Source organism: Neofelis nebulosa, chromosome 5 (assembly GCF_028018385.1).
Source record: "Neofelis nebulosa isolate mNeoNeb1 chromosome 5, mNeoNeb1.pri, whole genome shotgun sequence".
NCBI classification, from domain to species: Eukaryota; Metazoa; Chordata; class Mammalia; order Carnivora; family Felidae; genus Neofelis; species Neofelis nebulosa.
In genome coordinates, this window is record NC_080786.1 from 90,762,515 (window position 1) to 90,778,128 (window position 15,614).

General features: G+C 47.8%; 1 protein-coding gene across 1 annotated transcript in view; it reads right to left on the reverse strand.

The window, feature by feature from the left end:
- PDIA5 (protein disulfide isomerase family A member 5) overlaps positions 1–15,614 on the reverse strand; it is a 93,408-nt gene that overhangs the window by 19,684 nt on the left and 58,110 nt on the right. Inside the window, exon 11 of the mRNA XM_058731167.1 lies at positions 9,431–9,567. Coding sequence (XP_058587150.1) covers positions 9,431–9,567 — 137 coding nt within the window. The remainder of the gene's footprint in view (positions 1–9,430; positions 9,568–15,614) is intronic.

Consider the following 15,614-nt stretch of genomic DNA (forward strand, 5'->3'; position numbering starts at 1 on the left):
CCTCTTTAGTTTGCACTCATGCCTCTCTCCTGGACTTCCGGCCCGGTCTCCCAGGACTCTCCTTAAAATAATAAAAGTACTTGCTCACTGTACTGGGCTTTGCCAGCCCAATGAGACAGATGGGACAAGCTCATTAGAGCCAGAGATGGGCCCTGACATGGGATTGAGGTGGATCTTCTGGCTGGAGTTCCCATCACTGTGTCCACATGACACAAAATTCCCCCCAAATTCTTCTGTCCGTCAGCACCCACTCCTCACCATCACAGCCCTTGCCCTGATGGACCAGGCATCTCCACACAGTGCCTACCAGGCTCCGGCCCCTACCCTGAGTCTTTGGTTCATTCCATCCCCACCAAACCAACCATTTCTCTTCTACTCACAAAGTCCTTATTCATATATTTCCATGGCATTTAATTTCATACTGCCTTGTGACTGTTGTATTGTTGTCTTCTGATACTTAGGAGCAGCCAGGACATCTTTTCAAGACATAAATCAGATCAAACTCTCTTGGTTATAACTTTGCAATGGCTGTCCATTACAGGTACATCAAAATCCAAACTCTACCATCGCCATAAACTGCACGCCATCTGACTCTCCCACCCACCGACCTCAGCTCCTGTCACCTCCCTCCTGTCCTCTGCTCTGCAACCTGTGGCCTTCTTTCTGTTCTATCAGACCAAGCTCACTTCTACTTCACGGGTCTTCATGTACTCTTACCTGGAACATGTCTTTTCCCCATGTCTGTGCACGGCTGACCACTTTCACATCATTCAGGTGTTAGCTCAAATGTCACTTCCATGGAGAAATTCCCTGACCATCTAATCCAGAGGAGCCTCACACCATCATGTTCTCTTCCAATATCCTATTTATTTTCTTAACTGTACTCAAAACAACTGGAGTAATCAGGAGGTGCCTATGGTGGCTCAGTCAGTTAAGCATCTGAATCTTGATTTCGGCTTGGGTCACAATCTTGTAGTTTGTGAGTTCAAGCCCCGCTTCGTGCTTTGTGCTGACAGAGTGAAGCCTGCTTGGGATTCTCTCTCTCCCTCTCTCTGTGTCTCCCCAGCTCGTGATCTCTCTCAAAATAAATAAATAAACTTTAAAAAAACAACAACTGGAGTCATCTTCTTACTTGAACCTGTCCATTCCAACTGGAATGCAAGCTCTGTACAGACTTGGCTGTGTGTCTAGCTCACCACCATATCCCTGGTACTGAGGATGGCAGTCAACACACATTTTGGATGAGTTAACTTCATGCCTATACTGTTCAGGTTTACACCTGTGCGCACAAGGTTTAACTGGACTAAGTTCTTTTGGGGCAAGAGTCATTCTTGCATCCGAATAGTTGCAAGTTTGACTATTTAGTATAACTGGCAGCCAAGCCAGTTACTGGGTACACACCCACCCCCTGCCCATCATTTATTCACTTCTGCTCCTTACAAGGTCTGTAAAACATCTCTGGAAATCTCCAACATCTATGGATTTTGTTCTACAGCTTCTCCTTCATACCCTAGAGTACTCTTCCCCTTGCTTACAGCACCAGTTCCCTCTGCTTCCTGAACAAGATACGAAGGCTAGGCAATAAACCTCTGTAAAGAGAGTTATGACAAGGAGAATGACCAGGCCCCAAAGAAGAGAAAGGTCTGGCCAGACGAACATCTCCCTTGTTGGCACCCACCTGTTCTGGAGCTCTGTGGGTCCTGGGCAGTGCCTGCCTTGACCCCAGCCCCAGCCTTTTGGGCCTGGCCTTCAGGATGTCCTGGCCATGGGGGCTGCGTGAGAGCCAGAGGAGGAGGTTACAGAGCAGAAGCAGGACTCCAGCCCACTGAGTTTTAGTGTCCTGATTGTGATTTGATAGGCCATTAAGTTTTACTGCCAAACTTCCTTGTTGGGTTTTTATCATCTGTGTAAGTGCACTTATGCTGATTTTCATGACCTGGCACAGGGGCTGCGTGTCAACTCCTCGAGCACATTCTTTTCTGGCTGTGGGAATGTTAGCCTCCCGTCAACCCCAAGCTTTCCAATTCCTCTGGATTACACCAACTTTAATTATACCTATGATTTTATTACAGATCAGCTATGGAGACTTCCCTGGATCCTGGAACCAGGATTTTCCAGGGGACCAGATTAATCTGGAAAGCTCCCATGTAACTGGGACCCTATAGGGAGCCTGGATTTTCCTATCCACATTCCTGCTGCCTTGCCTGGAACTTGGCTGAGAGCATGTCAGGGAAGTGGGGCTCCTACAGATGCTAGCAGACACACTCACATTTTAACACTGTGATGAGCTCCTCCAGGGACCACAGGGCTCTTTCAAAGCTTCTAGCTGTATACACAACAAAGCTGACTCATAGATACTCACAGACACTCTGGGGGCAGGCTCACACACTGACGGATGCCTCCATCCATCACACAGCCCTCTTCTTGTGCAAAAAGAGAGTGGTTTTTTTTTTCTCTTCCTTTACATTAGTGGAAAATGTAGATAACAAGCTTTTAAATTTTTTCTTCCAGGCTTCTATCCTAAGGAAATAATCTGACATGTGGACAAATATTTATGCATGAAACTGTTCTCTGCAGTGTGATTTATCATGGGGAAATACGGTATAAACAACTCGAACCTGCAACATTATGGTGCTGGCTAAGTAATTTATGGTGCCATTATACAATGGAATATTATGTGACCACAAAAAGCATGTACAAAAAAGAATTTTTAATAACATAAGAAAACACAAGATAATTTTAAGAAAGATGTAAAGGAAAAACATGCATGGAAAAAAGGACTTAAATAAAATTAAATCCTTTCTTCCCATCTGGTACAACAAGATGAAGAATACAGAGGAATTAAAGAACAAGATGAAAAAAACAAAAATATTAGAACAAAATGCAGGGCACTGGTTTTATAACCTAGGGATGGATTTCCCAGGCAAGCCATGAATCCCAGAGGTCAAGATGGGGAAAGACAGGCTTGCAGAAGGCTCAGGGGTACAGGTTTTAATCCTGGCTCTATCTTTTTGGCTAAGTGACCTTTGGCCAGTTTCTCAACCTTCTGGTGCCTTTCTGTCCCAACCTATAAATTAGGGATAATCATGATATCTACCTCTTAAGATCTGTTGTGAATATCAAATGAGTTAGTAGATACAAACTGCTTAGAACAAATGCCTGATCCATGGTAAGTGCTCCATAAATATTCTACTTAACTATTTGACTACATAAAAGGAAGCTTTTGTACAATGAAAGGCACCATAAAGTTAGAGCTAGTAACAGACTACAAAGAGAACACGTGGCTCGTGTGAGAAAACATATCAAGATTACTATCGATAAGTATAGAGTTCCAGCTCGAGAAGAAAAAAACCCAACAGAAAAATGGACAAAAGATACGAATAAGTGGTTCACAGAAGAACTACGGAAGGCTGACTAGCACATGAAAGGATGCTCAATTTCTCCAGAGGCCAAGGAGCTGTGGGCAAGTTGCCCTTTTGCCCAGTTTGGCAGGAATTGAAAAGGCGGACAGTATCCGTGGCTGGCAAGGATGCAGGCTGTCACACACTGCCAGGTGTGGCAAAGACTTTCTGGAGGGAAGCTGGCAGTATCTATCAAAGCTCAAGCACACTCATCCTGTGGTCCAGAACTTCAGTTTCAGGAGTGAGTCACGAATATTTGGACATGTTCCCGAATACATATGCTTACAAATGTTCACTGCACTGTTTAATCAAAGACTGGTGGCCAATGTCTATCAATAGGAAATGGTTTAAAATCTATATCTCAATTATTAAATACTATTCAATGGTTGGAAAGATCGAGGTAGATTTATATGCCAACATCTACATGTACACAAAAACACCTTCAAGACCCACTGGTAAGTGAAAAAAAGCAAGCCACAGAAGAAGACAGGAAATGATACTATTAACATAAAAAACCTAAACTCAAAACACTGGTATTTAGGTAGAAGCACAAAAGGAGGGGAAAGATGTTCCAACTGGTAGCAATGGTCAACCCCGGTAGGGGCTCAGGGGAGGGAGTGGGGACTTCACTGTTCATACTAGATTCTTCTATATCCCTTGAACCTTGCGCTGCCAATAATAAAAACGTTAATATTATCCTTATGTTGTTTGTGCAATTAAAAATAAAAGTGATAGCATGAAGGACTTTTATAGCATGATAGTTACACAAATCCACACATGTCAGAAAAAAACTCTATTTACCTATATGTTGATTAAAAAAATTAAAAAAAAAAGGGGGGGGGGGAATAAACTAGAAAGAATGACGCCAAAAAGTGACAAGTGGTTGCTTCTGGATAACGGGATTGTAGGTGGTTTTTTCCGCCTCGATCATTTATACTTCTCTGTACCTTCTAGATTTTCTATGAAGATCATATTAATTGAGAATAAGACAGAAAGTAAGAAGCAGAAAATCTGGAGTCTGACAGGGCTCTGCTACCGAGCCGAGGGAGACAGCCCAGCTCCTGGAAGGCAGGCCAGGCCCAGCAGCCTCCAGCACACGTTTCCAAGAAAACCCCTGGACCTGTTGCCCAGGAACGCAGGTGGATGCGGCAGGGGTGCACGGGGGGGACAAGCTGCTTCTCAGGGACACCCTCCCTGTGAGCCCCCCTTTGTTCCTTCTACCAGCCCCACGTAGGTGACGCTCCCTCAGGTAGTGTCCTTCCGTGGCCCAATGCAGGGCTGCAGGCACACAGACAGGGGGGAGCAGGTGAGTGTTCCTGCAGCCAAACACACAGTGACAAGAAGATGAGGACAATGCATTCTGACTTTTCTCCTTCAGAAGTTGCAGAAAGAAACAAAAGGCTCCAGGAGCGGCAGTAGTCTGTGTTCGGCCACCACACCCTTTTTGGACACTGTCCTCTGTGGGGTCAGAGAGCTGGGCCTGGTGCTGCAGCCTCCCTCGTCCATGCCAGGCCCCACACTGAAGGCCAGATGGATGCAAAGGGGGAAGCGCTGAGCCATGGAGGGTTGCCCCAGGGCTACGAGTGAGGCCCCCACTCTATCCCTACACTGCACAGCACACACCCTCCTCTCAGAGCCCACTGCTCACACTCAGACTGTCCTCCCCAGGAGGCTCATCCCAATTCCGGAAGGCGAGGTCCACGGAGCAAACCTGCTTGTAAATCTCAGCCCCTGTCGTTCCCTCGGTGTGATCTGGGCCAAGACTGGAGCTAACATAGGTGGAGGGCCCTGCACTGTGCTGAGCCTGTGCTTACTTGCTCAGTGATGACTCAGGCATCAGATGTAGAGGCTGCAGAAGGATCTGTGTGAGGTTGCTAACCCACTCCAGCTAGAAGGCAAGGGTGAGGGAAAGAAGGTAATAAGGCAAGAGGAGAGGCTGAGGTGGAAAGTAAGTGGCAAGAAAGCTGGAAAAGACAGTAAAGAAGCAGGAGGCCACTGGAGGTTTGATAACAGGCAACAACAGGGGCTTTTCCTGCCAAGAATCCAGGGGGTCAGCTCCATAGGTACCCTGTGAAAGTTCAAGCACAGAACCAAGTGATTTGCTTCTGGAACGTACAGATGCCAGGGAGCACCCACCTGGGGCAGGCATCAGTCAGGTGGAAAGCTGAAGATCCTTTCTCTTCCTGGCCTTTCAGAGTGGAACTGGGAAGCATCTGACATTGAGCAAGCACATACTCTGTGCATAGAAATAACACTGCAAAGAGGGACCATGACTCTTTCTGGGAGTCAGTGTCAGGAATGTTAATTTTCTTCTCTATATTTTCCTATATTATCCCTTTATAAAATGTACATACATCCCTTTTTAATTACCAGAAAGTCAGAAAAATAAATTCAGCTTTTTAGTTTGAGCCCTATTTCAGACTATTGGCATCTTTAAAAATCTTAAATGCAATTGTTCAATATTTTAGCTAGCTATCCTTTTTCCAGCTCTAACCCTTGCAGATTTAGAAGTATGCCTTGTTTTTTAGAGTGTTAACAAAACTGTTGAATAAAAAACAAGTACCACCCTCTAGACAGAGCCAGGCCTGACTCACATTCATTCAGCACCAAGGAGGTGCTCCTGTCAAGGCAACCCCATCCCGCCCCTCTTATCCATACAGTCAGGAAAACAGAGATTTGCTTTTGATAAAAGAAAGACGTGCTAATTCACGAACTCAGTAATCATGTCCTAAGAAACAAATCAAGCACATCCAGCAGTCCTTAGTAGAAACTCTGGTCTCCTGTGTTGAAAGATCTCAACTTGTTCTTCTAAGCCTCCAAAACGATCTGCTTCTAAACCACTTCCTGTTTGCTCTGGGATGGAAGCCTGTAATACTACTGATTTCCAGCATTCACCTTTTATGCACTTGGGAAAACTAGGACAGCACTGCCAGTCTCCTGGCCTCCTGCCGTTTGTCCTTTTTCCCAGGTCAAATGCCACAAAAGTGGTTTCCCAAGCACTGCAGGTTCTGGGGAGCACTCCAGCATCAGACGTACAGCTAGGCAGCCAAAAGCTCGGTGCTTGTGGCTTTCCTCTCTTGGGTTCCGAATTCTCTCAAAACTGCGTGCATTCCCTCCCTTCTCAGGTGACAGACCATACTCCTGGATACGGAAGTACTGTGCAGAGAGATTATCCAACGGGAAGCCATTCCCCTCTGATGGGAACAGTAACAGGCAGCTCATCAGGAAGTTTCCCCTCATGCTATTGCCCTGATCCCTATCACTGCTGGTCCAGCAGAAATAAACCCACACACGTGCACAGCCAGGGGGATAGCAGGTACTTCGTCTGGGAACGCAGGGGCCCTCGCAGGCAGACACCCACCAGCAGAAGCCGCAGACGTCTCCCGTTTGCTAAGTTTGAAATCAGAGCCCCCTCAACAGGGCTTTACACAGAGCAGGGTGGCTTTCAAAATATTTATTAATAACAATGACTAATGGGGAAAACAAGAGCCATCTGGTTTCTAGCTCTCTTTCTCTAATTTAGCTCTAAACAACTTTATTAGTTTGTTTTCTCATTCTTTAAGCCCTTATTCCATGCCCACAGATGACCTTGGGTGGGGGAGGGGTGAAGTAATGAATAAGATCCTTCTGGTTCAGGGAGGGAAGAGGGGAAGGGACAGACAGGTTCCAGGCCCCAGACCCTGTAAGCATCAGCTACTACAACAGACTGCTCACAACCAAAGACTACAAGAAAGAACACAGACAAAAATTACCCAGTGTGCAACCCAGGTTCTTAAAAAGAAAGGGCTTAATAAACAATTATTAAACAATTCCAATATGGGGCGCCTGTGAGGCTCAGTGGGTTAAGCACCTGACTTCGGCTCAGGTCATGATCTCGTGGTTCGTGAGCTCGAGCCCTGCTTCAGGTGAGCCCCGCTTCTTTCTCTCTCCCTCTCTCTCTGCCCCTCACTCACTTGTACCCCCCCTTCTCAAAAAACAAAACAAAACAATTCCAATGTATCTGGTACATATTGTTTTGGAATAATATACAGGATTCATCAAAGGGGTCCATACTCTTCACGCTGAGATGCATAAACCACAAATCACTGCTCACACCATTCTGTACTGTGTCAGGAGCTGGGTAGGCTCTCTTGATGCAGGCTCCAAGGACCGACACGCAGGGGTGACATTCCCAGGGAGGAACTGATCACAGTCAGCCAGTACTGCTGGGACAGGGATGCAGGCGGGGTGATCCCAATTCTAGACGCAATGTAACTTGCTGCCAGACTGGCTTCCATCAGCAGCTCTGACATGGGTGGGGAGAGCACATCTCAGCCAGGAAGACGCTGCAGGGCTCACTGGCAGGCAGCTTTTCAGTTCCTGCCAACCACAGGGACACGCTCACTAAGGCCCTGGCAGGGCTGGGGTGAAGTGCTCCCAAGGCCCCATCATCACCCTTAAGCAGGAAGCTCTTTGAAACTTAGTTGTTTGCGTGTTTTGTCAGTTTTCTAGAAATTCAGAAAAAAGGGTATAGGAATACTTTCCTTTTGATTCTCTTAAAAATCTGGCACTTATTAGAAAGAAAGGAGCTGAGGAAATCCCCAATGGTGATCTGCTTGTGAACAGCTCCCAACTAACCAAACCCATGCGATACAGCAGAGAAAGGGGAGGGTGGGGAGACCAGGGCTCAGCAGTATAGGACTGATAGAGCAATGTACAATTTGTGCCATTTCTCTGTGAGACAGTCTCCTTGTCTGTAAAATGGGGCTAATCATACTTGCCTTTTGGCACTGTGGGTAGGGTGAAAGGTGACCCTAGGGGGAGCCACTTTATCACCACAGGGTGATACACCGCTGTTAGCATAAAGATCCCTACACTTGCGACGATTAATACTGCATTCTCCTCACTGAATATGCCTCTATGGACAGGACGGTTTATGGCACTGATCTACAAAGTAGTTATTTATAGGGGTGCCTGGGTGGCTCAGTCGGTGAAGTATCCAACCCTTGGTTTTGGCTCACGTCATGATCTCATGGTTTCGTGGGTTCGAGCCCAATGTCAGGCTCCGTGCTGATAGTGCGGAACCTGCTTGGGATTCTCTGTCTCACTCTCTCTCTGCCCCTCCCCTGCTCGTACTGTCTCTCTCAAAATAAACAAATAAACTTTAAAAACTAAAATAAAATAAACCCAAAGTAGTTATTTCTTGCTTGTTTTTCTTCACAATCTCTTTCCTGCCATCACTGGACCAAAGAGCTGGCAAGAAGCTCTAAGAGAAGAGCATGCCCGCCTCCCATCTGTCCCAGGGTGCCGAGGACCCTGGGCACCCATGGCAGTGGGCCTGACTTTCCTAGGAACTCTGTGTCCCAGGGCTGTCATCCCCTTGCTCACCCCTCCAGGAGCAACCTTCTCCCTCTTGGAAACAAATTATAATCAATTTCTCCATTCTCCAAGAGGATGGGGAGGACACTCGCCTAGAAAACTCCTGAGGCCTCCCAGCCATTATTGCAGACCCTTTTACACACATTTCCCTTCCTTGATCCACTGTGGCCACTTCAGGGCATGAAACTTTCAGGTGAAGCAGAAGGAAGGCATTTTACATGCTGGGGGATCTGAGGCTCCAGACCTGGCCTTGCTGGGCCGTCTCAGCTGCTGGGCAAGATACAGATTCTATTGGGGCCTCAATTTCCCCCACCTAGATTAGAGGTGATTACTGTTCTAGGTAGTATCTCAGGACCCCTCCAGTCCTAATTCCTCCAATTCTGGGAAATTTATTTGCATTTCCCGACTTATGCTGACTTAGGGGAACGTGCTCAGGCCCACTAGGTTGAGGTGAGGAACACCAGGGCCCGATGAGGACATGGGTACTGTTCCAATGGTGATGCAGGGTGGGCTGTGTGTGCCGTGGGGGTGGGGAACCTTGCCTGGCACCAGTGCATCCTGGCATAGAGGAGGCATCCAACAGGCCAGTGCTCACTGGACTCGTGTCCCAGAGCAGTGCCTGTCCTACGCTGAGAGAGGAAAGGCTGTGGCAGGAGCAAGGTTCCACTCACATGGGGCGTGGAACATGACGAGAACAGAGGAGTGTTCCTTCACAAACTGGTCAAAGTCTTCGTCGGTCAGGTGATAAACGGAGCCGCCCTCATCTGCCCAGGGAGTCTCGGGGACCTGGGGCTGTGGCGGCTGCGGACTGGAAGACCAAAAACAGGCAGAGCTCAGAGCAAGCCCGGGGCCTGAGCAGCCCTTACGAAATCCAGCCCCCTGGTGAAAGCTCCCACTGGCTCATATGGCCTGCTGCAAGGGCTCACCAGAAACCCCTCAGTGGAGAAGCCAGGAGTGAGCAATCTGGCCCTGCCCACCCTGCCTTCCCCTCAGAGCCCCAGAAGTGCAGAGCTGATGTCTTCTTATAAATAGTGGCTTTCAGCTAGAGCTCCCTAGGCAATTCAAGAAACCCCACTTCCTCCCAAGAATCTGGGGGTTTGATAGCATCTCAAGCTCTTTCAAACTTTCAGCAAACTGGCAAGAATAAATAGCAACAAAAAAGTGACTTTTGGAAAAGCTCTCTGTTGTGCTTGGTAGCTCCCCACAGGAAGGGCAGAGAGTGGGGAGAGGAAAGAATGGGGGGGCAGGGTATGTGCAGTGGTATGGAGGAAAGAGAGAGGCCAAGTGTATGAGAAAGACCAAATTTGGGCTGGGGAAGGGGCTGGGAAAGGGAGGCTGCCACATGGGTGGTGCGAGGTGTTCACTGACCAGCATGGGAGGAAGGTTGTGATGAGGAAGAGTGAGGCCAAGGGGAACAAGATCAGGGACACCCTAACCTTGACGGCATCTACACTATATCACTAATCCTTCCTAGAGACAACTGGATAACTGGAAGGAAGTTATCTAGTTCTCTCAGAGGCAGAGCGCTGGAGCAGGAAGTCAGGCTTGGAGGTCAGTCCAGATCCCTCCTCCCCACCTGCTAGCTGAAAACCTGGGGAAGCTGTCTAACCTCCCAGGAGCGTGCTTCCACCTGGGATGACCGCATGCTGGTATCTGCATCACCAGATGTTCTGGGGAGAGGCTGCAGGAGCCCTCTGTTGCTCCAGAGTTGAGGACAAGACTGCTGGTGACACAGAGCTCCAGCTGCTTTGCTGCCACACGCACCTTTGCCAGAGCACCTTAATTGCCGCTTGAAAAAACCCTTTAGGATGACAAATGTGAAAAGACAACCATCGTTTCCTGCCTTTGAGGGCCTACAGTAGAGAAAAGGTGTACGGTTCCAGCAGCCAGAACTAGAGATAATGAGAGAAAATGTGGCTGACACAATGGGATCTGCCGACCCCGCCGTGTGACTAGCAGAGGGGAACCTGCCACTCCCAACCCGCAGAGGGCCTGGGTTTGATGTCACCTTCAGAAGCCCTCCCTTCTGGCCTCAGCCACCCTGAACCCAAGCAATGGGAAATAGCAGTAAGAGGGCAAACCACTTCCAGCCCACGCACGGCCAGTGTCAGATGCGGCTGGTGGCAAAATCAAGCTTTAGAATGGGTCACTAGCCAGACGACGGTCCTAGACCAACACCAGGAGACCTAGGCTCCCATACTTGGACTCCAAATACCACTAATTCCACTTTAGGGAATTTATCTTTCCAGTACACCTGCACACATGCAAAACTATGTATGTTTGAGGTATTGGTTGTAGGATGATCTATCATGGCAAAGACTAGAAACAACCTGTGTTAGTTGGTAGGAAATGGTTACATAAATTGCAGTCCGTCCACACTATGGGGGTTCAGCATGATGAAGAACAAAAAGCTCTCTATGCATGGACGTGGATAGACCACGGGGACGTACCGAACAGGCCATAACATACTAATTTTTGCATAAAATAGGGAGAGATAAAAAAAATTAGTAATCCACATTTGCTTGTATCTGCATAAAGAAACTAATCAAAGTCGTTGTCTCTAGGGGGTTGGGGGGTGGGGAACAGGATGAAGGAAACACATGGAAGCAAGACCTGTCAATGTAGGATTTTTAAGTATCTTTTTAAAGAATCATTTTTATTACGTGAATGGAATCTATTCAAAAATGAAAATAACTTTTAAACATCTTGTGACAGCACAGAATGGAGAAGACATGGCTTAGCTGCTGTACGAATGTATGAAAGTGCCTGAGAAACTTCTAGTTAAGCACAGAGAGCACACTCTAAAACCACCACAGTAATAGTACAAGACTTAAAAAGAAGAAAGTAAGAACCCACAGAAGCAAAAAGAACAGGAAAGAATACAATGGCGAAGATAGAAAAAGAGGTCAGTGCAATTTTAGAAGCTAGGAAATGGACCTAGCAAAACAGAAGGCAGAGACCTGAGGTGCTGGGTGCGGTCAGGGGGTGGGGGGACAACCACACCCATAGCAAAGGCACCACCCCTCGAAGCAGGGCTGTGGCCGGGGCTAGAAACAAGGGCACACGGAAAGCCTGAAAGCCAGGCACTCAGATCCTGGCCCTCAGGCTAGCAGCCAGGTGAACGCCCCTCTCCCACCCAGTAGACAACAGCTGACTCTCTGGAGAGGATTGCCAGAGCTGGGCACAGTGGCAAGAGCACTCACTAGACAGAGAAGGATTGAGCAGAAGTCTGAGGCCAAACACAATTGCTGAATTATGCCTTTTACATCTCTCTCCTTGAAGACTGGGGCTCCCACTTACCACTGTACCTCCCACACCTAATGATGCACACACCCAGGAGATGTGTTTTGAATAAATGATGGAATGAGAGAAGAATGGTTGAAGGAACTGTGTGTTTAATATGGAGAGGACATGGGGAACACAATAGCTATCTTCAAATATTTCACACTGCATCAGAAAGAGAAAGTAACATTTATTTTCTATGGCTCCGAGGGGAGGACCAACAAGTAGAAGCTCCAGAGAAAGAACCTTCAGTCAACAGAAGAACCTTCTACCTACAAGAGATGGGAGGGAAAGGGAAAGAGACCAATGCTGGGAGCCAGAAGAGCTGCGTTTGAGTCCTATTTCCTCCATTTACCAGCTCTGCGGCTTAAGCCACCAACCTGACCTCAGACACCTACAAGATGAAGTATTTGGAGGCCTTTCCTTACCTCTCAGGTACATCTAGACAGATAATGTCTAGAGTAAGATATTTTATAAATTTATAAAGTACTACCCAAATGTTCCTACATATCCTTCATAACTGAAATCATAGAAATCATTCAAACATGAGTGGGCGACCTCAACATGAGGCAAGGCCCTGCTCTCTTGAGGTGTTCGAGTGGGACTGAGGTAGGTAACCATATCTGTTCTAGAGGTAATACAAACATTACAAGGGAAACTCTAGGGGCAGATTCACTGATGTTTCTATTCCCTTCCAATCTTGTGACTCTGATTTCCTGGGCTCTCCAGACTAGGAAATTCACACAAATCAGATCCTTATCTGAGGTAGGTGCCCATGCCACAGGTGAGAAGATGCAATAAGCATCAGAAGTCAAGAAAACTTTGTGATTACTTTCAGTTCACTGCTGGTTGGAATAAAAATACACAGGCAGAAACAGGTGGCTAAGTCAAAATGGACTGCCACGTATATACCCTCTACGTGCCAAGCCCACTCAGCAGCATGAAACCTACAGAGAGGAGAATGAAAAACATAGCCAGTGGAAGGCCAAAGGGGTCCCACCTGCCATGATAAACACACCCACGCTGGGGCCCTTGCACACTCAGACCCCAAGGTCTTCACCTGGCCTCACTCAGTGCCCAGTGGCTAGCCACTCGTTGGGGGCGGTGGGAAGGAGATCTGGATTCCTCTCTCCTGGTCTTCTGAAAGTCATCCAGAGAATTAACAAGGCCAGATCCACTCCCATTCTTCTACACTTGGCCACACATAAGCCCTGAGCAACCAACAGGGAGGCCCAGGGAAGAGGTGCAAGGAAGCAGGAAATGTGAGAACACTGCTATCCACCAAAATGTAGGACAAAACCGGTAAAGACATAAAACACCTGGCACGGCAGGGGGAGGGGGGCACACTTGGGTGGCTCAGTCGGTTAAGTGTCCCACTTCAGCCCAGGTCATGATCTTGTAGTCTGTGACTTCAAGTCCCATGTCAGGCTCCATGCTGACAGCTCAGAGCCTGGAGCCTGCTTCGGATTCTGTGTCTCCCTCTCTCTCTGCCCTTCTCCCACTCACACTCTGTCTTCTCTGTCTCTCTCTCAAAAATAAATAAAACATTAAAAAAAATTAAGAAAAATAACATCTGGCACAGGGAAAAATCACACACAGAGCTGGGTACCTGTAGGGGGAAATCTGGAAGGAAATTCACAAAAACATCACAACACATAATCTTACAGTGGGGGTGATGGAAAGGCTTTCCTTTCCTTTTGTTTAAATATATTTGTAAGTTTTTCTATAATAACGTGTCTCACTTGGAGAGTCCTAAAATCAGGAAACATTTAAAAAAATTAAAAAACAGTGATATCACTAGCTTGTGCTGGGGTGTGAGAGGAGGCAGCTCATTGCGGGGTCCTTTAGGACCTACCCTTGCTATGCTGGGGTGGGGTGGGCTACAGCCATGCCCCGGAGGAGGCTGCCCCCATGAGTGCCCCTGACAAAGTGATCATGGGGGGTTGGGCAGCTGGGCAGGGCTGCTCAGGGAGACCCCGATGCTGCACCCCCCCTCCCTGGAGTCACCCTACTAACCTTCTCAAAGAGCCTGGAGACCAGGGCTGGACCAGGGGCTGCTAACAAGATTTCCTTCCCAAGTTCCCATGTGGGGTGAGGAGAGGGAGGAAGGAGGAGGTGGGAAGTGGGGAGGCACCAGCCCAGGACTGTCTCCAGGTCTCTGTCCAGAGCAGAGTGTGGTGGAGGAGGTGGGATGGTGGTGGGCAGAGGGGGGTGGGGTGGGGAACAAACTGCCAGGCTCCAGTGGGGAGCTAATCACCTGTCTCAGAAATTCCACTGACGTGCTCCCCTTGTGCAGGGTTAGCAAGCAAGTCTGAACACTATTTAAAAGAAAACTAAACCTTATCCTTCCGAAAAGATAGGAGTATATTTTGAAACCAGAAAAGGTTAGAGAAGGGGGAGGGAAGCAGACAGATTTTATGCTCTGGTGACAAAAAAGATGGCTATTTGTTGAAACCTTCTCCCAAAGCAGAGTGAGATGTGTCTGGCTGGAAGAGAGGACATGCTTATTATCAAATGAGAAAAGAAACCAGGGGAGTGAAGGCCCAGGTTAAGACAATGAATACACAAGAATGGGGGGCCACCTTCCCGGGCAGGGGCTGGAAATGAGTGATAGATGGGGACAGACATGTGGAAATGCTTCCAAGAAACAAAAGATGCTATGCAAACATGGTGCTTCCACTGTGTTTTTTCTCCTGGGGACTGACAACAGAAGACAGAGATTCAACCGTTAGAATCTGACAGTTTGTTGTTTTTTGGCGGGGGAGGGTACAAAATTCATCCTCCTTTCCCATTCTGAAAATACACATTTTCAACCTCCATATCTTCGGATAACTAATTATTTAACCTTTTGCCCCTCAGGGAATGATGTCAATGAAGACCCACCATGCTGGCAACTGGGGAAGGGGTAGAGGGCTCCAGCCAAAACTCAGGGGAGCTGCTGTTGCCCAGGGGCAAGCCTGGCCCTGCTACCTGTCACCTGCAGGAGCCTGGACAAGCTCTTTATGGCTTTGCACTGCTACCTTTTTCATTAAATAAGGCTAACAATAATGTCGTCCTTACAAGGCTGTTCTGAGGATTACATGAGAATCCATAGGAAGTCTTTAGAACAGGGTCAGTCACAAAGTAGAGCCCAAAAAATGTTAGCTGGTTATTATTCCAAGAATTATGCACAAAGAGCCATACATCGGCAGTGACTGGTAAGTGCCAGACTGATAACAGGTAAAGCCAGAGCAAGCAGGGTAAGTGCTCAGCTGGGGATGGCCCGAGGAGGCTGCCAGGAGAGGCGACCCCCTCCCCTGCTCCCGTGATGGGAAGGGGTGGGGGGGACAGACTCCCCATTCAACACACCAGTCAAGGTCATGCCCAAGCCACAAGCCTAGTACGATGGGGGTCCAGGTGAGGGATACTTTGGGTTATAAGGATCTATCACGTTACAAATAGGCACACAAGGTCGCCAAGAAGCAGCATCTGTGGGGAGTGCACATGAATGGCAAAGCACTCTGCAAATCTAAGCTATGAGAGTACTTCCTAGCAGCTTCACAGCACCGAACACAGAATTATGTTTGAAATAAG